Genomic DNA, 24,712 nt, shown 5'->3' with positions numbered 1-24,712 from the left:
TCGTCTCTCATGTTGTCTCAGAGAGAAGGGGGAAAAGCAAAAGCCAGTGTGGTGCAGTGGTTAAGAGCAGTAGACTCGTAATCTGGTGAACCGGGTTCGCGTCTCCGCTCCTCCACATGCACCTCACAGAGTGTTTGTTGTGGGGGAGGAAGGGAAAATATACAATGAAATGAAAAGGATGTTTAAAATAATGTTTGTAAAAAACCACCAGAAGCCTTTCTCTTGGGAATTATAGGGACAGAACTACTTAAATTGTATAGAAATTTATTCATGTATACGACTACAGCAGCAAGAGTGGTACTTGCCCCAAAATGGAAAGAAGCAGAAGTCCCAGCAAAGGAAGAATGGATATGAAACTGTATGGAATATGCAAAAAAGGCAAAACTTACTGGAAGAATAAGAAATCAAGATAACAAACTTTTAATAAAAGAATGGAAATGGTTTATTGAACATTTACAGACAAATTGTAAACAGATAAAAACACTGGCAGGGTTATTGTAATAACCTGCAGTTACGGTACATAAGAGTAAGAGAAATAAATAAGTTAAGTTAATTTGGATATGCAAAAAGTATTAAAAACAAAGTTAAGGAACCGCAGAAAGAGGGGGAAGGAAGTCAAGTTTTAAAATGTCAAAATGACTGTAAAATCAGTGGAATGTGTATATCTGAAAATATATGTATATGTATATGTATATGTATATGTATATGTATATGTATATGTATATGTATATGTATATGTATATGTATATACACATACATATATATAAAACCATTGGGACCCCTTCAAACTCTATGATTCTTTGATTCCTGTTCTTCTCTGTCCCTCAGCAGCGAGTCCCAAGGCGAAATTGACATCCCCGTGACCATTCCGGACACCATCACTGAGTGGAAGGCTGGAGCTTTCTGCTTGTCCCCGGATGTGGGCTTTGGGCTGGCCCAGGCTGCCTCCCTCAAGGCCTTCCAGCCATTCTTCCTGGATCTGACCTTGCCCTACTCTGTGGTGCGGGGCGAAGCGTTCACCCTGAAGGCCACCGTCTTCACCTACATGCAGCGCTGTGTCAGGGTGAGGAACGCCCTAGCTTGGCTCCCGATTCCCGGAAACTCCTCACCCTCTTTTCCTTGGCATAGAATTTGGATCGCCTAGGCACGGAATCATATTGCTGCAGGCACCCCAGTCTCTTGAGTGGCGAGAGACTTTTGTTCCCTCCCCGCTAACGCCTTTCTGTTCACGGACAGGTCAGTATCTCGCTGGCCCCCTCTGCTGAGTTTGTGGCTTCCCCTGTGGAGAAGGAGGAGGAATCTTACTGCCTGTGTGCCAGTGAAAGGAAAACAGTCTCTTGGACAGTAACTCCCAAATCTCTGGGTAAGCAGCAATACTAGGAACTGGGTAATCACCACTGCCTGAAAGCGAGATGAGCGCCGCAACCACATAGTTGCCTTTGACTGGACTTAACTGTCCAGGGGTCCTTTACCAAACTCTTAGATCAGGGGTATGTATAAATGCAAAGAGTCCTGATTCCTCCTACAGAGTTATCTCCCTTAGACTGCAGTGAAAGTGTGTGTGTGCACTTCCGGCATGTAAATACAATATATATATTTTTCAGATTAAATATTTACAGTCAGATATCCAACATACATACAACATAGAAACAAGATTCCAAAGAATCTCCCGGACTTCCCTCCTCCCCTTTGTCGGTCCTATTGTTTATCATTTCCTCCTGCATCTTTTATGATAATCCAAATCTTTTACATCTCTATTGTGTCCAAAATTCACCATTAAACTACAAGTGTTATTCCAATCCTACTAACGATTTTAACTATTTACAACGGTTTTTAAGATAAACTATAAATTTCCCCCATTCCTTGTTAGAATTTTGGTCTTCCTGATTTCTGATTTTTTTTAGTCATTTTAGCCATTTTGGCATAGTCCATCAACTTGATCAAATACAGTGGTACCTCTACTTACAGACGTGATCCATTCCGGGGTGCCATTTGCACCCCAAAAAGTCCATAAGTAGAGTGCCGCACGTGCATGTGACGCGATAGAGTGCGCATGCGCAAAGTGTGCAGATCGCTCCTGTGCATGTCCAAAGCGGGGAACCTGGAAATAAACACTTCCGGGTTTGCCGCGTTCGTAACCAGAAAAAAATGCAACGCGTAGCAAACGCAACTCGAGGTATGACTGTACTGTAGCAAATTTGGCTACTGCCTACATTTTGGGTATGCATAGATTTCTCTCCCAACTTTAAATAGCCTGATAGAAGAAGAAGAGTTTGGATTTGATATCCCACTTTATCACTACCCTAAGGAGTCTCAAAGAGACGCGGGTGGCGCTGTGGGTTAAACCACAGAGCCTAGGACTTGCCAATCAGAAGGTTGGCGGTTCGAATCCCCGTGACGGCGTGAGCTCCCGTTGCTCGGTCCCTGCTCCTGCTAACCTAGCAGTTCAAAAGCACGTCAAAGTGCAAGTAGATAAATAGGTACCACTCTGTCGGGAAGGTAAACAGTGTTTCCGTGCGTTGCTCTGGTTCGCCAGAAGCAGCTTTGTTATACTGGCCACATGACCCAGAAGCTGTACGCCAGCTCCCTCGGCCAGTAAAGCGAGATAAGCACCACAACCCCAGAGTCGGTCACGACTGGACCTAATGGTCAGGGGTCCCTTTACCTTTAAGGAGTCTCAAAGCAGCTAACATTCTCCTTTCCCTTTCTCCCCCACAACAAACACTCTGTGAGGTGAGTGGGGCTGAGAGACTTCAGAGAAGTGTGACTAGCCCAAGGTCACCCAGCAGCTGCATGTGGAGGAGTGGAGACGCGAACCCGGTTCACCAGATTACGAGTCCACTGCTCTTAACCACTACACCACACTGGCTCTCTGATAACAATGGAAAGGATTGCAAGTGAACCATGCAAAATAGAATGAGGGCGGCCCTTTTTTCTCTTCTAGGGGAAATAAACTTCACAGCGAGCGCCGAAGCCCTGAACTCTGAACAGCTCTGTGGGAACGAAATAGTGGAGACGCCCCACAAAGGGCAGAAGGACACTGTGATCAAATCCATTTTGGTCGAGGTATGAATGATGGCAGAGCATATCCCTGCACTGCCCAGGGCAGGCACGCTCCCGAGGGGGGCGTGGTGTGGAGGGTGCCCTCCCAGGCACAGGATTGCCGCTCGGGTGCCCGGAACAGCGTGTGTGCCCTGCAGCTGGGTGCAGAGCAAGCCACTCATGGTGGACATTTGGCATTCCACCCACCCGTGATTCCCAAGCCTCCCCCAAGTTGTCAAAACAAAGGGGGAAGGGGGAAACACCACTGGCAAAGTGGTGCAACTCCCCCCTTACCCCAACTGCTCAGGGTAGGCTTGGGAGTCACAGGCAGGCCGCACGCCGAATGTCACCCCCCTCAGTCAAGGCACACAGGGCAGTCCACCCAGTGGCGTAGCATGGGGGTGCAGGGGGGGCCGGCCGCACCGGGCGCAACATTGGGTTTAGGGCAAATCCACGGGTTAGGGGGCGCAAATTACTTGCCTTGCCCCGGGTGCTGACAACCCACGCTATGCCACTGAGTCCACCCCCTTCCTATGCCCCTGGGTACGAGGGCTGCTTTAATCTTGATTTGGGGTTGCATAAGTGTGATTTTGTGGGGAGTAAAGCAGACCCTCCAAGTGTCCCTATTTTCCAAAGACAGTCCTGGATTTACAGAAGCAGTCCCGGTTTCTGATTTGATTCCGGATTGTCCCGCTTCTTCCTCCCACCATTGTCACTGGAGGGCATGGCAGAGCAACATCTTTTGCAATACGTTGCCTGAATCATTGGGGAATAAAGAGAGAATGGGAACTTGCTCTTCCTCCTCACTGGTTCCTTCTCTTTCGTCAATTACTGTACTCTCCTGTGTAGAAGACAATGATTTTACTAAAAAAAAAAAAAAAAAAAAAGTAGTCCAAAATTTGGGGTCGTTTTATACACTTGGCTTGGGCACTTGAAATAAGGCAACCCAAAAAAGCTCAATAACTTTGGTCAGCTTCCCTCAAAAAAAAGCTCAGAGTTGTTCTGTTTGATGTTTAAAATATTGATTTCTTAATAGTAAGGTAAACTATTTCCTTTCAGGGTCTGCTTCCTGCTTCTTTTCCAAGTTTCAGTCAATGTGAGCTAGCATGTGCCAGTGTGTTAACTTATTGGCCCCATCTTGGCTGCATGTAAAATTCATATACAGGGACCTTAGGGTTTGTAATAACCAAATAACATTTAGAATGGCTTTGTTTGCCATGAGGAATACACATTAAGTTTTCTTTATCCTTCCAACTACAGGATAAAGTTTTCTTTATCCTTCCAGACTACAGTGGTACCTCGGGATGCGAACGGGATCTGTTCCAGAGCCCCGTTCGCATCCTGAATAGAACATAAGATGTGACTGTGTGTCTGCGCATGCGTGGGTCGCGTTTTGCTGCTTCCGCGCATGCGCGTGATGTCATTTTGAGCGTCTGCGCATGCGCAAGTGGCATAACCCGGAAGTAGTGTGCTCCGTTACTTCCAGATTGCTGTGGAGCGCAACCCGAAAGCGCTCAACCCGAAGCACATTCAACCCGAGGTATGACTGTATTTCTTTCTGCACACTGCTGGAATGCAGAATTTATTTCATTCTCCCCTCTCCTTTTCTTTTCTCTCCTCTCATGAAGCCGGAAGGCGTTGAGAAGGATGTGGTCTTCAGCAACCTGCTCTGTGCAGCTGGTAAGTGACGGCTAATGGAGGCCTCCCTACCCATTTCTCTGTATGAATCTCACAGAACTGGAAAGGGCACAACTGCACCATACAGAAACATCATCGTCATCATCAGTTGCTTTTCTCTTATTTATTTATTCATACTTTTCAGTTTATACATTTCACTGATTTTACAATCATTTTGACATTTCAAAACTTGACTTCCTTCCCCCTCTTTCTGCGGTTCCTTAAATTAAATTAGTTTTTAATAACTTCTGCATGTCCAAATTAACTTAATTTACTCATTTATTCATCTTCTTTAAATATATACTCTTATAAAACTGCAGGTTATTACAATAATCTTGGCAATGTTTTTATCTGTTTTATAATTTATCTGTAAATATTCAATAAACCATTTCCATTTGTTGGTAAAAAAAAATGTTAACAAAGTAGTTGCTTTTCTCACAGAGTGAAGCAAAGTGACAATTATTATTATTATTTATAGTAGTAATTACACACCCTTTGTTAGCTATTTTTCTGAGTCATGTAGAGTGATTCAGTGCTTTCACCCTCAAAGCCCTAGTGATGAAGTAGACTCCACACACAAGATTTTGAAGACGACTCTTTACTTGCAGGATGACAACTATTACAAGCAATAATATTTATGCGTATCAAGTCAAATACAATGCATCCCTCTCCCTTGAGCCCAAGAGAGGGTCTTCTTGTTTCTTGCTTCCAAAACTCCTTTGAAGCCAACCATAAATTATCAGCCCATAGCTCCTCAAACCTGGAAGGGAACAAAGAGTAGGCGTGCAAATGTTCCCGCTAACTGGAAGAGAGGCTGTAATATCAGGCAACAGGAATGATCAAAACTCCCTCTGTTCTGCTTGCAGAGAAGTCGAAGTCATCAGGACCTGTTTCTTTAAAGCTGCCAGGCAACGTGGTGGAGGGCTCGGCCAGGGCCTCCTTCTGTGTGCTGGGTAAGTCATGAAAACTTTTCGGGACTCAGGCTTCTCAGAGACCCTGTGTAAATGCTCTATATTCCACACCATCTGGCCCAGTCTTCACCCTTCTGCATGTGAATAGCTCTCTCCAGTTCCAACGTCCTGGGCTGAGTGCAGTCGCTTATGAAGTCAAGACAGCACCGACCACATAGATGTCAGTGTTAGGTTTCTGTTACGCCACTGTGCAGTTCTTGGAGTCACAAGACTCTGTTGACATTCCAGACTGTTGGAAATCTCACGGGAGACGGATGTTGAAGTTTCCTCTTTCTTTGTTCCTGTTGTTTTCTGTCTCTCACAGAGAGCAGATGCATATTCTTTTCTGTCCTGCGTAGTCAGAAATAAAGCAGCAATGTAGCACACATTTCATGTCTCCTTCTGCTGCTGTCTGAGTACTCTGATTAAAGGGGAGCGTGCCTGAAGTCTCATTCAAAGGCTTAGGTCGTTAATCACCGTCAGAGGAGAGCCGAAGTAGTAGTCTTTACAGCTGGGTTGTATAGAGGCTCCGATAGTCAGCAGGCTTGGAGCAGACCCAAGATTTGCAGAAGTAGCAAACAAAGTTGTGGAAGGAGAGCTAAGGGCTAGAGCTGGGGTGGAATGGAACAGCTCAATGAGGATTGAGCATGCACCATGGACATGGGATGCTAGCAAACTTTTGGGAAGAGAAATGAAGTGGCAGGGGTAATGAAATGGAGTATGCTGGAAAAGAATGTATCTTTCTGGAACTCAATGCTACATGCTGTAAATATTTGCGCTTATTTTCACCTTGTCTTTTCCCTTATTCTAGCACATTCTTTCTTGGCCTGGCCTCTCCTTGCCTCCTTAATTATGCCTCCATCTGAGCCCAGTCATTTCTCATGTAATCTGGCACTGATAATATGTGGGAATTAGACTCTAGTTCCCATTTACAGAACTATGTGAAGGAAGCAGACCGGGTTGTTTAACCCTTTAACTAGTTCCCTTTTCCGTTCTATAAAAATTACGCAAAACACACACTCTTTTTAAAGTTTAAATAACAAATAGCTTTTAATCAGTGTACAGTCGTACCTCGGCTCCCGAATGCCTTGGGAGCCAAACATTCTGGCTCCCAAATGATCGAAAACCGGAAGTAAGTGGTCCGGTTTTCAAATGTTCTTTTGGAAGCGGAATGTCCAATGGGGCGTCTGCGGTTTCAGATTGACTGCAGCTAAACAGAAGCCGCGCTTTGGAAGTCGAACATTTGGGAAGTCAAATGGACTTCCGGAATGGATTCTGTTCGACTTCTGAGGTACGGCTGTACTTGCACTTGTTAGATTAAACATACAAGGCAGGCAGGTGTTATGTTGCTAATACACATTGCATAGATTTGTATCTTATTAGCACTTAATATTTATCTGCTTCCATCTGGCCATTCTCTCCTCCACAGCATTTTCATTATGTACATTTCCACCTGAACTATTTCCCACTCCCTGATCTGTGATTTCCTGATCTGTGTTTATGGAAGTTTTTAATATTTAATGCTGTATTGTTTTTAACACTCAATTGGGAGCCGCCCAGAGTGGCTGGGGTATAAATAAATTATTATTATTATTATTATTATTATTATTATTATTATTATTATTCCTTATGGGAATTTGCATTGCTTTGATGTTTTCTTTTGTCTGCATTTCACTTCGTGGCTCTGCACCATCCCCTCATATTCCATCCAATCTTTTCCCTCCCCTCCTCTTCCCACATCCCAGGGGACATCCTCGGAACAGCTATAGAGAACCTCCACCAGCTTCTTCAGATGCCCTACGGCTGTGGGGAGCAGAACTTGGCCCTCTTTGCCCCCAACATCTACATCCTGGAGTACCTGAATAAGACTGAGCAGCTGACTGAGGAGGTGAAGTCCAAGGCCATCGGATACTTAGTGGCTGGTGAGAAAAACTTGTGAGGAGAGGATGTACGGGGAGAATTCCACATTTGTTGTTTCCTGCAGGGCGGGAGGAACAATGTGGATTCACTCACAACATATTTATAAGCATGGCTGCCGGCTTTACTGGACTGAAATCAATACATTAATTAACTACCACACTAGTTGTTGGATTGCTAGTAGCGACCAATTTTAATCACTGGGGCTTTGAGTTCAGGACACACTTTGAAACTATTGAGAAACTGAGGGTGGCGTGTCTTCTCTTGATGTCCACATAGCCTCTGAGCATCCATCACCGCCCCCTTGGTTGTGTGGCTGAGTAACCTTTCCTCCCCTGAAAAGTAAAGGTAAAGGTAAAGGTAAAGGTAAAGGGACCCCTGACCGTTAGGTCCAGTCACAGACGACTCTGGGGTTGCGGCGCTCATCTCACTTTATTGGCCGAGGGAGCAGCCGAGGGATCTTTGGGTGAAGGGCGGTATACAAATTTATTTTTTAAAAAAATGGATAAAAAATAAAAGAGTTACAAAATAATAACACGCAAGAGAAAAAAATTATAAAGATACAAAAACCAAAAATTTAACATAAAGAGAAAAAAGTAAAAAAAAAACTAAAAATCCCTCTTTTATAATATCTTACATTCATTTACTTATTTTTGTGACGTCCTCACACCTCCCTTTTTTGTATTCCATTTAAAAATTTATTCAGCAAATTCATAACCTCATATTTTACCCTTAATTATTTATCTTCACGTATTCTAGCTTCAAATTTTCATCTGGTATCCATCCCTTCTTGCATATTCTTTTTTTACCTTATTACTAGAACCACTTCATTTTATTCCAACGTCTTTAACATTCAATAATTTTACAGTGTTTCTGTAGATAGATTTTAAATTTCTTCCAATCTTCTTCCACCGATTCTTCTCCCTAGTCTCGGATTCTGCCGGTCATTTCAGCCAATTCCATATAGTCCATTACTTGCATCTGCCATTCTTCCAGGGTGGGTAGGTCTTGTGTCTTCCAATGCTTTGCAGTGAGTATTCTTGCTGCTGCTGTAGCATACATAAAAAAAGTTCTGTCCTTCTTTGGCACCACTTGGCCGACCATACCCAGGAGAAAGGCCTCTGGTTTCTCCAAGAAGGTATATTTAAATACCTTTTTCAATTCATTATACATCATTTCCCAGAAAGCCTTAATCCTTGGGCACGTCCACCAGAGGTGAAAGAATGTACCTTCAGTCTCTTTACATTTCCAACATTTATTATCGGGCAGATGATAGATTTTTGCAAGCTTGACTGGGGTCATGTACCACCTGTATATCATTTTCATAATATTCTCTCTTAAGGCATTACATGCCGTGAATTTCATACCTGTGGTCCACAACTGTTCCCAGTCAGTAAACATAATGTTATGACCAATATCTTGTGCCCATTTTATCATAGCAGATTTTACCGTTTCATCCTCAGTATTCCATTTCAGCAGCAGGTTGTACATTTTTGATAATGTCTTAGCTTTGGGTTCTAACAATTCTGTTTCTAGTTTTGATTTTTCCACCTGGAAACCAATTTTTTTATCTAGATTATAAGCCTCTCTTATTTGAAAATAGTGAAGCCAATCTCGCACTTTATCCTTTAATTTCTCAAAACTCTGCAATTTCAATTTGTCACCTTCCTGTTCCAAAATCTCTCAATATTTTGGCCAATTGGCCTCCATATTGAGTTTTTTCAGAGCCTTCGCTTCCATAGGCGATAACCACCTTGGGGTTTTATTTTCAAGTAAGTCTTTATATCTTGTCCAGACATTAAACAATGTTCTTCTGACAATATGATTTTTAAAAGCCTTATGCACTTTAACCTTGTCATACCACAGATATGCATGCCACCCAAAAGCATTGTCAAAACCTTCTAGGTCCAAAATGTCTGTGTTCTCAAGAAGCAGCCATTCTTTCAGCCAGCAAAAAGCTGCTGATTCATAATACAACTTAAAGTCCGGCAGGGCAAATCCACTTCTGTCCTTTGCATCAGTAAGTATTTTAAATTTTATTCTGGGCTTCTTGCCCTGGGCTTCTTGCAAGAAAAAAATAAATGTTAAATGATATGCTATCTTACTACTTCCTTTCCCCAAAATGGCATATCTGACGAGTTTGGGGTAGCATTTAGGAAAACACTGAATGTAGCATTGCCATAAGGAGCACACTCCTCTCCTATTATTGCAGAAGTAGACATAATTCCTTAAGAATGGATTTCCTTAAGAATGGAGGAATTATTCTCCATTCTTAAGGATATCAGCCCTGAGTGCTCACTGGAAGGACAGATCCTGAAGCTGAGACTCCAATACTTTGGCCACCTCATGAGAAGAGAAGACTCCCTGGAAAAGACCCTGATGGTGGGAAAGATTGAGGGCACAAGGAGAAGGGGACGACAGAGGACGAGATGGTGAAACAGTGTTGTCGAAGTTACCAGCATGAGTTTGACCAAACTGCGGGAGGCAGTGGAAGACAGGAGTGCCTGGCGTGCTCTGGTCCAAGGGGTCACGAAGAGTCGGACACGACTAAACAACAACAACAGACATAATTCACAAAATGATAGGTGCAAAATAGAAAAGTAGTACTTGTTTATCAGGTTTCAGAATTGTAAGTCTCAAGAAAATATTCAACCTTGTGCTTTTTTGTTGCATTACTGCTTCTTTCCATAGAAGATGCCTCTGTTGAGTTTTGGGTCAGTTGCAAATTTTATCAAGAAGATTAAAAAAGGGCAAAAACCCCCACCCCGATTCTCCTTCCATTTCAGGCTACCAGAGGCAACTGAACTACAAGCACTCTGATGGCTCCTATAGCACCTTTGGACAAGATAACCGGAGCCCAGGGAACACCTGGTGAGATTGACAGAGGCTGCCTCATTTATGCAAGGCATATACATACATGTTGAGCAGGGGGAGGTTACCTGGTTGAATTGCCTTGAAAGTCCAAATACACTATGTCAGCTGGCTCACCCTTATCTATATGCTTGTTGACACTCTCATAGGGCTCTATAGGTTTGTGGGACAAGACTTGTCCTTGCAGAAGCCATGCTGGTTCTACGTCAGCAAGGCTTGTTCTTCTATATGCTTGGTAATTTTATCCTTGACAATTCTTTCCTGGGACAGATGTTAAGCTAACCAGCCTGTAATTTCCACAATCCCTACCCCAGGATATATTCTATTTTAATACAATTCTGTATTCCTTAGCTTAAGCTGTCAATTTTTTGTCTCATACGTGAAAATGCTTTCCTGGTGTTGCATCCAATATTATTCATTCTGAGGTCCTATGAAAGGGCACATTTCTGGGCTTCTACCTTTCAAATTTCCCCAAATGCATTGGCACTGGTGCCTGACTCTGCTGTGCTCGGTGGCTTTCTTGCAGGCTGACGGCGTTTACGCTCAAGTCCTTTTCCCGAGCCAGACCCTACATCTTTGTGGAAGAAAAACACATCCAGGACGCTCAGGCATATCTGGCTTATAGGCAGAGAGAGAATGGCTGCTTCAGAAGCGTTGGGACCCTGTGGAACAACGCTCTGAAGGTACAGAGAGAGGGAGAGAATGCAGTCAGAACCAGATGCTGGGGCAACCTCAGAAACAAAAATTCACCAGTGTGGTTTGTGTTGGCCTTTTGGGCTGAATTAAGTTGGAAATGGTCATGGTGTGATTACCTTACGCTGTTCTCTTGAGCTCTTTCTGAGGCCTCTGGACTGAGGAAATTGTAGTGTGGAAGATACCATGAAAAGAGAAGATAGGTGGGAACATAGATCCCATCTCTGGGGTGTAATAATAATAATAATAATAATAATAATAATAATAATAATAATAATTTATTTATACCCCACCCATCTGGTTGGGTTTCCCCAGCCACTCTGGGTGGCTCCCAACAGAATATTAAAAACACGACAAAACATCAAGCATTAAAAACTTCCCTAAACAGGGCTGCCTTCAGATGTCTTCTAAAAGTCAGATAGTCCTTTATCTCCCTGACATCTGATGGAAGGGTGTTCCATAGGGCGGGCACCACTACTAAGAAGGCCCTCTGCCTGGTTCCTTGTAATCGCACTTCCTTCAGTGAGGGAACCGCCAGAAGGCCCTCAGCGCTGGACCTCAGTGGCTGGACGATGGGGTGGAGATGCTCCTTCAGGTATACTGGGCCAAAGCCATTTAGGGCTTTAAAGGTAGCCCCACGTAGAGCACATTACAGTTGGGGTGCCCGGCCGGGTGACCCAATGCATTGCACGTGTGACATCACATGGTGTGACGAGGCCCAATGGGGTTCATCACAGCTGTGGGAGGACCATAACACTCTCTGGAAGGCCCAGCAATGTGTGACATCATACATACACGACAGGCACCCCCAATGTGGGGCGGAACCCAGTGCACCTGGGCGGGAAGCAGTGCAGAACTGAAGTGGAGAGTAGGACTGGGACCATTTGCATGGAAACCATCCATGATAGGAGACCCATGTGGACCGGAGTTCTAACTATGGTGGACAGCCAGAAGAAGTGCATCCTAGTATCAGGTGGGTTTTGGAGAAGGTGGATCTTGGGAGATGGAGAAGGACCTTCACACACCCCATGGAGCTGAGGCCTTTTCTGCTTTCCTTCCTACAGGGTGGGGTGGATGACGAGATCAGTCTCTCTGCCTACATCACTGCTGCTTTGCTGGAGAGCCATCTGCCTCTCGATGTAAGTATCTGTCTTCTCCTTCCCGAAGCCCATTGTGGAACAAAGAGTCTTCCAGGGCCGGCAGGAGATGCCCCCACAATCGCAGCTGAATGTCTCTCGGCAAATTCCGAATAAACAAACAAGTGGGGTGCATGTTTCCTTCTCAGGCAAAGCAACCAGCCTTCTTTCTCGTGCAGAGGGCAGGAGAACCCATGACCCTCCAGATCTTGTCGGACTACAGCTTCCATCGGCCCCAGCCAACATGGCTAATGCTCAGGGATGACGGGCTCTGTAGTCAACCACAGATGTTCTCTAACTCAAGTCTAGCAAGTGGCCTTCATGCGTTCTGTGGCGGGAATTTGTGTCACTATCCTGGGAGAGCTGAGAATTTTCCTGGTTTGCTTAAGATGGGTTTTCTTCATTCCAGTGGGGGAGATGCAGGACACATTCCTTGGATGAAAGGTGGTAATAATAATAATAATAATAATAATAATAATAATAATAATAATAATAATTTTTATTTATACCCCACCCTCCCCAGCCAAGACCAGGATCAGGGCGGCTAACACCCGATATAAAAACAAATTCATTGAAATACAACTTAAAAACAAGATTAAAATACAACATTAAAACATTAAAATACAGCCTCCTTTCAATGGAAACTCAAATCAAAAACTTTTGGGGGGATGAAAAATCAAGTCTTCACCAAGGCTAACTTTCCAGACTGGTCCTACGTGGGCCAGAAAAAAGCCAGGGAAGTCCCCAAATAGGAGTTCCATCACAGAAGGAGAAAGGAAAAAGGAAAGAGGGGAAGGGGATCAAGTTGATTCCAAGCCAAAGGCCAGGCAGAACAGCTCTGTCTTACAGGCCCTGCGGAAAGAAATCAGATCCTGCAGGGCCCTGGTCTCATGAGACAGAGCGTTCCACCAGGCCGGAGCCAGTGCTGAAAAGGCCCTGGCTCTGGTTGAGGCTAATCTGACTTTCTTAGGGCCTAGAACCTCTAGGGTGTTGCTATTTATGGACCTTGAGGTCCTCCGTGGGGCAGACCGGGAGAGGCGGTCCCGTAGGTACAGGGGTCCTAGGCCATGAAGGGCTTTAAAGGTCAAAAGCAGCACCTTAAATCTGACCCTTTACTCCACCGGGAGCCAGTGCAGCTGGAAAAGCATAGAAAAGGTAGAGAAATTTAATAAATGAATAAAAATGAAAGGGGTTTTCCAGAGGCACCTGGTTGTGAGAACAGGGTGGCAGACTAGATGGGCCCTTTGTGTGATCTAAGGCGCTCTTGTGATGTTCTTAGGTCTTTGCCCTGCCCAGCTTCCTGCAGCGCGTGGGCCTGACTCTGCTATTCCAGCCACCACCTACGGGTTCCCCCCAGGCCTTGTGAAACAGCTACAATGGCTTGGGCTAAGCCTCTCCTCCCTCCCTTCTCTCCACAGCATCCCACCATGCGCAATGCCCTGTTCTGCTTGGAGATGGCGGCTCAGGCGAAAGAGATCCACGTTTACAGCCTGGCCTTGCTGGCTTATTCCTTTGCCCTGGCAGGGAAGGAGGAGCAGAGGCAGAAAATGCTGCAGTTACTCCAGGAGGAAGCCGTGCAAGGAGGTGAGAACGGATCTCTGGGTGGAAGGGAAGGGTGTAGTACTCAACCCTTCTTCAGCTCCGAGGGCCTTCTGGCGGTTCCCTCATTGCGAGAAGCGAGGTTACAGGGAACCAGACAGAGGGCCTTCTCGGTGGTGGCGCCCGCCCTGTGGAACATCCTTCAGATGTGAAGGAAATAAGCAGCTATCTTATCTTTAAAAGACATCTGAAGGCAGCCCTGTTTAGGGAAGTTTTTCATATTTAATTCTGTATTGTTTTTAACACTCGATCGGGAGTTGCCCAGAGTGGCTGGGGAAACAGCCAGATGGGTGGGGTATAAATAAATTATTATTATTATTATTATTATTATTCTCCCCTTGAAAATCTGGCTCCTCATTCCCTGGTGGGAATGAATAGTTGGCAATGCAGACAAAACCACCAGTCCAAAGATCCGCCTTCTTCTCAGGATCCAAACAGTTTGCTGGCCCTCTCCCCACATTCCACAGCACCGACAGTGTTAGTGGTCCCTGGGTTGCTCAACCCAAACATTAACGACTCCCTCCCTCCCTCCCTGAAGAGGATGGCTCCCTTCACTGGCAGCGGCCTGGAAAGAAAGAGGTGGACACGCACTTTTCATTCTTTGGTCCTCCCCGGGCTCCGTCTGCGGAGGTGGAGATGACAGCCTACGCTCTCCTGAGTTACCTGACCAAACAGCCAGCGCCGTCCCAGGAAGAACTGGGGACGGCCACCCGCGTTGTCAAGTGGCTCAGCCGGCAACAGAACCCCACTGGGGGCTTCTCCTCCACTCAGGTAAGCCTCCTTCCTTCCTTCCTTCCTTCCTTCCTTCCTTCCTTCCTTCCTTCCTTCCTTCCTTCCTTCCTTCCTTCCTTCCCTGCCATTCTCTCCTTCCAGGGATCCAGACCCAAGTTTGCAAGGAGTGAAGGGACGGCACAGCAAGCTGTCAGGGCTGCTTCAAACCCTTGAAATCCAATAAAAAAATTCCAATCAAAAATTCTATACAGAATGGGAATGCATAGGAGAATACGCGAAGAAATATGGTGTTAAAGCAGAACTCTTAATAGGCAATTGTTAAGCGAGTAAGGACAAAAGAAGTAATTATAATTTAACAGTTTTCAAGTTACTCTATTTTATCAAAGCAACTAGAAAAAAAAATATTATGATGGGAAGATCTCACACAGGTGAAGGGAAGCAGTGGGGAGGAGGGGAGGGTTAGGTTGAAATTGGGAAATAAAATAATATATGGGACAGCAAAGGATATAATAGATTCTTATAGAATAGTAATATATTGTAACCAGAATAGAAGTTTAAAAGTGGAAGTAAATGTACTCCCCCCCCCCCATTATTGTAATAGTTATTATTATTTCTTATCGGTAGAAGGGAATGTTTATTTAGACTTCTTTGTTTTGCTGTCTGTATAATTATTTTTTTTAAGTCAATAAAAAAAAAGATCTCTCAATCATAGGAAATTGGGGTATGGTAATGGAAAGTCCAGGGCCCGTTGAGGATGTTGCCAAAGTTTGGATGCCTTGGCTGAGAATGCAAACCCCAAGGAACCCAAATTCTCACAATAACTTTGAGGTGACCATTGATGTCCCCCTTGGGTCTTGGCTTCTTCCCTGGCAGATTGGGGTATACCATATGATGTCCACATCCCTAGGGAAAACTCCCTTGCTCATTGGGGCCATTTATACATCCTCCATGTGGAGCTACCTTTGAAGGTGACTCGGAAACTGCAATTAATCCAGAATGCGGCAGCTAGACTGGTGACTGGGAGCGGCCGCCGAGACCACATAACACCGGTCCTGAAAGATCTTCATTGGCTCCCAGTACGTTTCTGAGCACAATTCAAATTGTTGGTGCTGACCTTTAAAGTCCTAAATGGCCTCAGACTTGTATACCAGAAGGAGCATCTCCACCTCCACCATCCAGCCCGGACACTGTGATCCAGCTCTGACGGCCTCCTGGCAGTTCCCTTGCTGTGAGAAGTGAGGTTACAGGGAACCAGGCAGAGAGCCTTCTCAGTAGTGGCACCTGCCCTGTGGAACGCCCTCCCAGCAGATGTCAAAGCAACAAACAACTATTTTACTTTTAAAAGACACCCGAAGGCGGCCCTGTTTAGGGAAGTTTTTAATGTCTGACTCTGTATTGTTTTTGATATTTGGTTGGAAGCTGCCCAGAAAGGCTGGGGAGACCCAGTCAGATGGGCGGGGTATAAATAAATTATTATTATTATTATTATTATTATTACTCCACAAAGTGGAAATGCATTCCCAACAAAAGAGGACAACAGACTTGTGCAGAGAAAGAGATGGAAATGTGGAAATGATTACTGTAATGAATAGAAATGCAAGACTAGAGCAAGGAGGACTGTGACCTCTGGGCCTGCCTAGTCTGCTGTCCAGGTGCGCAACTTGCGTGCCAAGGCCCTGTGACCCGCAGTTCCCTAATGGATAGTAACCTTTCCTCCCTCCAAACAAAGGCTTACCCAACGCCTAACCTCACAAAGTTGTGACGATTGCTACAAGGTAGGTGTATACCAAATGGCTGGTGTGAAGGTCGCGAGAGGAGGTTCTCTGGCCGTGCCATGATTTAAATTTCCCACGGCCACACCTCCTGCTGACACTAATTGGTCGGTGGAGCTACCCCTGGGCGGGGCCCTGCCCAGCGACGCAGCCTAGATGGCAAAAGTGGCAACGTGTTTAAGTTGCTAACTATACATTGGAATCTGCTCTGGATCAATAGGAGTAGAATTCATGACAAGATGGATGACAATTAGGGGGCCCTTCCAATTCTGCAGTTGTACTAGTCTATGATAACTGGACTTCAACCAGGGGACAACTTCAAACTGAGGACCGTCCTCTCTACAACAAGGTCCATGCCCACCTTCCCCTGGGTCTGTGTTGCAGGACACTGTAGTCGCCCTCCAGGCCCTCTCCCTCTACGGTGCCTTTACCTACTCCAAGAGCAGCACGGGCACAGAAGTGACCCTGAGCTCCACTGGGGGCGTCCTGAGGCAGTTCCAAGTGGACAGCACCAACCGCCTGCTTCTCCAGTGCCAGGCTCTGCCCAGCGTGCCAGGGGACTACGACAGCACTGCCAAGGGGGAAGGCTGTGTCCACGTCCAGGTGAGTGAGTGTCCCACCCGGGATGGGTGCCTGGGAAAGAGAAAGTGTGACATGTGATGTTCTGGATCACAGCAACACAACTGCCCAGACCAGCACTCGAGTGGCCCACGAGACTGTTGAGGTTGCACAAGGCGGTGGCAGCTTTGCTTTGGAAGACATTGCCCTTCCATAAGCTCCTTCTGGTGGAGTATGGAGAAACCAAGTTGGGGCAGTTGCCCCGAGCAGGTAGCAAGAACAAAAGGAATGGGGGGGACCCCAATCTTGGCAACAGTACGTTTGGAAATGATATAGGGGTCAACATTGTGTTAGTAAAGAAGCTAATGCAGTTTGAGACTGCATCAATGGTAGCATTGTGTCCAGATCAAGAGAAGTAATAGTACCAATGCCTGGAGTATTGTGTCCAATTATGGGCACCAAAGTTTAAGAAAGGTATTGAAAAGCTGGAATGTGTGCAGAGGAGGGCAACCAAGATGATCAAGGGTCTGGAGACCAAGCCTTATGAGGAACAATTGAGGGAGTTGGGTATCTTTGGTCTGGAGAAGAGAAGACTGAGAGGTGACATGAGAGTCAACTTCAAACATCTGAAGGGCTGTCACATGGAGGATGGAGCAAGCTTGTTTTCTGCCGCTCCAGTGGGTAGGATCCAAACCAATGGGTTCAAAATAAAAGAGATTCTAACTAATCATTGGGAAGAACTTTCTGACAGTAAGAGCTGTTTGGAGGGTAGTGGGCAGTCCTTCACTGGAGATTTTAAACGGAGGTGGGATGGCCACCCGTTAGGGATTCTTTAGCTAGGCTTCCTGCATTTCATAGGGTTGGACAAATGATCCTTGGGATCCCTTTCAACTCTACTATGGTTCTGTGACCAGTAAGCAAGGGCTGTATGGCAACTTGGCAAGCCAGTGAGTGGAAATGGGTCATTCAGAATCCTAGAGATGTGCCAAGGAAGGGATAAGTTGTTCCAGCAAAGGATAGATGCTAACTGAACCATTATATTGTCTCTAAGACCCTCCACCTTTAAAGGGGCAGACCTCCAGCCTGAAGCTAGGGCCTGTGTCCTCTCTCTGCTAACTCTCATACAGCCCTCAGGTGTGAGGACTCTGGCCCATCTGGGGGTACTGGCTAGCGGGCTGCATTGGTTGATGGGCTCAGTGATGTCAAGATCCATATTAGCCCCTTGTGTCACAGTCCGGTTCACAGGCGATCGAAATCCTGGCAGGGGACATCAGGACCAGGGGCAAGATGGCGGGGTGGGAGCAGGAACGGGAGTCCAGAAGCCAGGAGTCAGGAAGCCAAGAGTCCGAGGATCAAGAAGCAAGGAGTCAAGAAGCCGAGGTTCAAGGATCAGGAAGCAAAGAGCCAAAAGCAGCAAGGCAGGAAGCGTGTCACTGTGGCAAAGAGCCGAAGGGAAATGTTGACCTTATATCCCTTCCCAGCTCTTGCCACCAGGTGCTGTGAGTTACCAGTCGGCCTCACCTGTGCAGCTGCAGCTTGCCTCTTCAGAACAAGTCCTGCAAAGTCCTATTGGTCACAGGGCCTGGCTCTTGCACGCACACCTGACACCTTGGTTGGCTGTCCTACTGCCCTCCTGGTTCCAGAGGCCGCTTACCCTCTGAGTTGGTGTCCAAGTCACTGCTGTAAATCTAGGACATGCCTGATGCAGAGAGAGAGAGAGAGAGAGAGAGAGAGAGAGAGAGAGAGACCCTCCCATCAGATGTCAAGGAGATAAAAGAACTACACAACTTTTAGAAGACATCTGAAGGCAGCCCTGTATCGGGAAATTTTTAAATGTTTGATGTTTTACTATGTTTTTATGTGTGCTGGAAGCCACCCAGAGTGGATGGGGAAGCCCAGCCTGATGGGTGGGGTATAAATAATAAAATTGCTAATTATTATTAGAGCCCTGTTTCCTTTCCAGACCATTTTGAAATACAACATGCAGCCACACCAGGAAGAGGCGCCGTTCAGGCTGGAGGTGCGCACAGTTCCAGAGACCTGCGCTGGACCCAAAGCCCACAAAACATTTGACGTTGCCATCAATGTCAGGTAGTCCCCTTCATTGGCCAAGGCTATTTGGGAATCTGGACCATCCCACAATCAGGATGTATTAGAACAGCAGTTCTCATCCTGTGGGTCCCCAGTTGTTGGACTACAACTCCCATCATCCCTGAGCTCTGGCCTCGCTAGCTAGGGGTGATGGGAGTTGTGGGGGACCCACAAAGGCTGTATTAGAAGATGGATAGATGGTTACGGGGTGGGCTGTCGGGGGAGAAGAGTGGTGCGATTCTTTCCCCTCTCTCTTTGGCTTCTCAGTTACACCGGCAACCGACCGGCCTCCAACATGGCCATCATCGATGTTAAGATGCTCTCGGGATTCATCCCGGTGAAACCATCCGTAAAGCAGGTAAGAGCTTCGTTTGTGTGTGAAGGCCCCGCCACAAACTACAGCCTACTTCCTTGGCTGTAGGAGACTTGAGAAGAAAAGAGCTGCCTTTGGCATATTGCCTACCTACCCCAGGCATCCTCTCTCCAAAAACAGCCATGAGGATCCCTCTGGGTGTCTCACAAGCGGGACTTCTCCTTGTGTTTGTTAGTCTGTCTCCAAATTTTGCTACTCTGAGGTCTGCAACCTTTGTTCACAGAGGTGCCAGTGAGCTTTCGCAGCTGATGGATACAGTAATTGGCCATGGGATTGTCGAATCCCGTCTTGGTTTTAAAGTCAGCTGACCTAACGGGCATAATCATATCTTGGGGCTGCGAATGTTGTACTAGCTTGCAATGTCTACTAGCCACTAGGTAAGTCACTTGGAGACCTTCTGGTGACAAGTGGCTAATAAGTCTAATGAATGAATGAATGAATGAATGAATGAATGAATGAATGAATATAAGCCAAGGACACCACACAGCTCAACCTCATCTGCCAGGACTACAGAGAAGGCTCTCCTTGCCCTCACCTTAAGGTAGACTATGCTGCACTCCCTGAGGCTTCAGAGATCGCCTTTCCCCATATATGCCCACTCGACCCCTTCGATCGGCGGAACTGGCACTGTTACATTTGCCGTATAATACCTGTTCCGCATTTGTAAGAACTCGATCTTCTAGTGTACTGTGGAACTCCCTGCCTCTTGACACCAGCCAACTGTTAAAAACATTCTTGTTCGGACAAGCCAACCCAGGTGCTTAGGAAGCTAATGCGAGTTTTAATCTGTTTTCAGTCTACTGCTATATTAACTTTTTTAAAGTTTCAAATTATTGTTGTCGACGTTTCTTATTCAAAGATTTACAGTGGTATCTCGAGTTAAGTACTTAATTTGTTTTGGAGGTCCGTTCTTAACCTGAAACGGTTCTTAACCTGAAGCCCCACTTTAGCTAATGGGGTCTTGTGCTGCCGCTGCGCCACTGGAGCACGATTTCTGTTCTCATCCTGAAGCAAGGTTCTTAACCCGAGGTACTATTTCTGGGTTAGCGGAGTCTGTAACCTGAAGCGTATGTAACCTGAAGTGTATGTATCCCGAGGTACTACTGTATAATTTTATCTTTTTCATGAACTGCTTTGAGGTTGCTTTTTTACAGTCAATTAGTTTATGAATTTTATGAAATAAAGAAACAACAACAATCTGCATTTTGCCTCCCACCAGCTGGGAAGGCACAATCTGGTCCAGCGCACGGAAGTGAGCACCAGTCACGTCCTGCTGTATTTGGAGAAGGTGAGCAAAGATGTCAGGCTTGGGCAATTCTCTCCTCCCCCGGTAGCACCAAGGAAGAAACAAGAAAGTTCGTATTTAAGGTTTTATTCAGTCATTGGGTTGCAAGACAAAGAACCCAGCCCTGAACTCCACAGTGACGTTGCTCACTTTGAGCTCCTCCTCTTCTTTCCCCAGCACCAGTACTTGTCTCCATGGAGGGCCTCAGAAGACAAATGTCGTTGAGCCCTTTGCTCTTGAATTCTAACTGAGTGGAGAGTCCAGGGCGATGGTGGTGCTTCTATGCTCTCCAAAGATGTCTCTGTTGCCAGTTCTGCCCCTCCCCTTCCTTCTCCTAACACCTCATAACTTGGCAACTTTGCATTCTGCTGTAATTCAATCCTGTTTCTCTCGTCTCCTGAAACTGCTGGAGAAAGGGGAGGCAATCCCACCCCACCCCCTCCTCTGATGGATGAATGCAGAGGAGAAAGGGGAGGGATCCCTAGCCCTCCTCGTCTGTCCAGTCCCTGACAAAAGAGGGCAGAGACAGGAGACAGGAGAATCTCTCCTTTGGTCCAGTATATCTGAAGGAGCATCTCCACCCCCATCGTTCCGCCCAGACACTGAGGTCCAGCTCCTTCAGGTATACTGGGCCGAGGCCGTTTAGCTTTAAAGGTCAGCACCAACACTTTGAATTGTGCTCGGAAACGTACTGGGAGCCAAGGAAGGTCTTCCAGGACTGGTGTTATATGGTCTCGGCTGCCACTCCCAGTCACCAGTCTAGCTGCCACATTCTGGATTAGTTGTAGTTTCTGGATCACCTAAAAGGTAGTCCCACGCATTGCAGTAGTCCAAGTGGGAGATAACCAGAGCATGCACCACTCTGGCGAGTCAGTCTGTGGGCAAGGAGGGTCTCAGCCTGCATACCAGATGGAGCGAGTAAACAGCTGCCCTGGACACAGAATCTCAGCAGTCTTGTGATTCTGTATCTCAAGTGATGATCCCACCTGCTTGTCCACAGGTGACCAACATGACCCAGAGCTACACCTTCACTGTGGAGCAGGATGTGCCTGTCCAGAACTTAAAGCCGGCTGTGGCAAGAGTCTATGATTACTATGAAACAGGTAAGAAAGGCCCCCACAAATGAAGACCATTAAGGTTCACATATCCCACTTCTTAGTTAACTCCCAAAGCAAAATTTAGAACCACCATGCAGTAGATGCATTTACGAGCATTCTGCAACCAACCCCTTAAAAACCACCCACTAGTCTAAAAGTGGTGATGGAGAAAGCTCGGGGGGGGGGGGGCAGAGGCTGGCCTGACAATCTTTCTCTGTTGCTTCCCTCTCTTTCCAGATGATGGTGCTGATGCAGAGTACAGCGCCCCCTGCAGTACAGGTAGAGTATGAACAGAGATTGCCTTGTGCAAATCTGAACTGGCTCAAAACTACCAAAGGCCATCCCAGACCATAATCCAGCTTTCTTCGGGGGGGGGGCAGGACATGATATAGGGGAATGGTTTCCAAACCTTTTAGGGCCTCTGCCCCCTTGGTTCCCCAAAAATCATCCTCCCCTCATAGTTGTCAATGTTTCCCTTTCTAAAAGGAAAATTCCCTTATTCCGAATAGGATTCCTCACAAGAAAAGTTGACAGCTATGTCCCACCCTACCCTGTAAAAAGCATTATTCAAAACAGCAGTTTTCACGACCCACAAATGAAGGCAATAACACAATAAAATTCAAAACAGTGACAATTCATTGCATGTTTATTCAAAACCCAATTCAGCTCTTTAATTGATTCAACAAAACGGATGAGTTTGATGCAGTGCTGCCAGATTTTTAAAGCCTGATAGTCATTTACACTTCCAGCACCGCCCCCCCTGCTGCCCACTCGCCTCTTAGCACCACCCCAAGTAATCCCATTGCCTCCCAGGGCATGGTACTGCCCATTTTGGGAACCACTGATTTAGTGTCCTGGATTAAAGCAACTTGAATGGAGGCCAGGCCTCCTGTTGGGCAGGTTGAGGGGCCCCACCTGGGCGGCTAGGTTTGGGGAAGGGCATGAAACGGCAGTAGTTGGGCATGGGGGGGGGGTTGGAGGGGGGTTGCCATCTGGATCTCCTGCCTCTGTTTCCCCAGAGCATATTGGGACACTTGTGGGTGAATGCTTGGCCAAAGGAGATTCTTATACTCTTTCCTTCACTGCAGCCGAAACTAAACAGGGGAATGCATGATGAAGAATGCAGCCCATCGCTTCCCAGGCGGACTCTGCTGGCGTCTGGTCTCCTCGCTGATCCAAATAGGACTAATTTAGCCAGCTTGCCCTGGTGATCATTTAATGTCTATTGGATGGATTTCCCCCCTAAATTGATTTTTTAATTCTGAATTTATTGTTACGTTTTATACTGTATTTTATGCTGTTTTTTGTTGCATCAATTAAATGTTTTAAATTTGTTGTTAGCTGCCCTGAGCCCAGTTTTCTGAACCAGGAAGGGCGGGGTATAAATAAAAATTTATTACTATTATTATTATTATTATTATCTTCCTTCCACCGGATAAGGAGGGGGGACAGAGCAGTGGCTGTGAAGAGGGAAGAAGGATTTCTCCAAATGCAAGGCTCATCCACATCTCTGCTTTCCCCTGGGAAGAAACCACTTTTTTACCACTGAGTCGGAGCAAACATTGATTGGGTTTTCTCCATATTGAGGTTTGCTCTGATTTAGCGCTCAAGAGAGGGTTATCCAAGGGAAAGTAGTGGGGTAAAGGAATTTTTTTTCTAGAAATGGGACAAGCGGAAGTATGTGGCCCAATTTGCTTATTCCACCCCTTGATAGTCCCAAAGGTCTGAACTGCAGCCTGCCCTGCTCTGCCAAAACCCGGAATAACAAAAGGAAGAGGAGGGTATCGCTACAAACTCAGCACCTCCTTTGTTGGTTTTTTGTTTTCCTTTTGAGACCCTTCTGTATGGCTTCAATTTCCCTCTACAGGATAAAATAAAAGAGAACTATATTTTTGATTCCAGTCATGTCTCAAGCATTATCTCTGTGGGCATTTCTGGGGTGGGATGTGGTATGAATCCAACCATTTATTTTTGGTGTTTTATATTCTCTTATGCATATTAGTTTTCCAACTGGCCAAAGTGAAACAGCATTAGGGTTGAGCAGCCAGTTTAGCAGCAAACTCATAAAGCAGGTTGCTGCTGAAGGGTGCATGCGGTTTGTGTGTGTGTGTGTAGCTTCAGATGGAGCAGATGAAAGAACATAAGAGTCCTGGTGGATCAGGCCCATGGCTCTTATAGTCCAGCATCCTGACCTCACAGCGGCCAACCAGACGCCTCTAGGAAACCAACAAGCAGGACCTGAGCATTATAGATTTTCTTCTCCTGGTCCACCCTCTCCAGGAGACGATGGTAAAAACAATGCGGATTATAAGAAGCATCTGATGATGTCGTCAGAAACAGGCAAGAAGGAAGCAGGCAGAAAGATGTTTGGGAATCAAAGAAAACCAGACAGGCCTGAGAGGAAACAGTCAAAGAATGAGAAGAAAAAATCCTCTACTTCTCAGGGTGCGGATGACAGAAACAGAACAAAAATGAGTCCAGTGTATATTAAAACACTCAGACACAACCCCAACTAAAGAGAAACTGATGGACTACGCAGAATTGGCAAAATTGACACATAAAGTACGGGACAAGGACAACTGTGACTTTAAAGATGAATGGGAACCTTTTACAAAGTACTTAAAGAAACAACAAAGTGAATCGGACTCCTTGGCAGGTTTTGAATAAGCACTCACAAACTTTTTATTGACAATAACCAGTCAGATAAATTAAGGATTCATACAATTCTGTAACATGCATTTATAGAGAAATCAGAGACTGGAGCTGAGGGAAGTTGGGGGGGAGGGGAGGGTGGGTCATTTTATGGGGGAGGGGGAAGTGTGGGGAAATCAAGGATGATATGTTTTAAGATAGTATGTTTTGTTTAAATTCTTAATAAAAAAAATTTAAAAACACACATTTAGACACATCAGAATTAAA

The 24,712-nt window shown here is 45.9% G+C and overlaps 1 protein-coding gene across 4 annotated transcripts in view; it reads left to right on the top strand.

Annotated features, from left to right (window-relative positions):
- The window catches only part of LOC114592524 (alpha-2-macroglobulin-like), a 63,197-nt gene extending 39,999 nt beyond the window's left edge, over nucleotides 1–23,198 (top strand). For 2 of the 4 annotated variants that reach the window (XM_077923096.1, XM_077923099.1), the window contains 18 exons: nucleotides 829–1,063; nucleotides 1,237–1,363; nucleotides 2,945–3,066; nucleotides 4,671–4,722; nucleotides 5,586–5,672; nucleotides 7,415–7,591; nucleotides 10,373–10,457; nucleotides 10,984–11,140; nucleotides 12,215–12,289; nucleotides 13,705–13,870; nucleotides 14,424–14,656; nucleotides 16,774–16,992; nucleotides 18,911–19,038; nucleotides 19,306–19,396; nucleotides 20,631–20,699; nucleotides 21,697–21,799; nucleotides 22,031–22,072; nucleotides 22,882–23,198. In XM_077923096.1, the coding sequence (XP_077779222.1) occupies nucleotides 829–1,063; nucleotides 1,237–1,363; nucleotides 2,945–3,066; nucleotides 4,671–4,722; nucleotides 5,586–5,672; nucleotides 7,415–7,591; nucleotides 10,373–10,457; nucleotides 10,984–11,140; nucleotides 12,215–12,289; nucleotides 13,705–13,870; nucleotides 14,424–14,656; nucleotides 16,774–16,992; nucleotides 18,911–19,038; nucleotides 19,306–19,396; nucleotides 20,631–20,699; nucleotides 21,697–21,799; nucleotides 22,031–22,072; nucleotides 22,882–22,907 (2,194 nt within the window). In that variant the 3' untranslated portion in view covers nucleotides 22,908–23,198. Of the gene's footprint in view, nucleotides 1–828; nucleotides 1,064–1,236; nucleotides 1,364–2,944; nucleotides 3,067–4,670; nucleotides 4,723–5,585; nucleotides 5,673–7,414; nucleotides 7,592–10,372; nucleotides 10,458–10,983; nucleotides 11,141–12,214; nucleotides 12,290–13,704; nucleotides 13,871–14,423; nucleotides 14,657–16,773; nucleotides 16,993–18,428; nucleotides 18,839–18,910; nucleotides 19,039–19,305; nucleotides 19,397–20,630; nucleotides 20,700–21,696; nucleotides 21,800–22,030; nucleotides 22,073–22,881 lie in introns of those variants that run through there. The other 2 variants (XM_077923097.1, XM_077923098.1) reach the window with 2 other exon arrangements.
- The last annotated feature ends 1,514 nt before the right edge of the window (nucleotides 23,199–24,712 follow it).

This window comes from Podarcis muralis, chromosome 2 (assembly GCF_964188315.1).
Source record: "Podarcis muralis chromosome 2, rPodMur119.hap1.1, whole genome shotgun sequence".
In the NCBI taxonomy this organism is placed as follows: domain Eukaryota; kingdom Metazoa; phylum Chordata; class Lepidosauria; order Squamata; family Lacertidae; genus Podarcis; species Podarcis muralis.
Note: the sequence above shows the minus strand (reverse complement) of the source record. Positions and strands in the feature narration are given on the sequence as shown.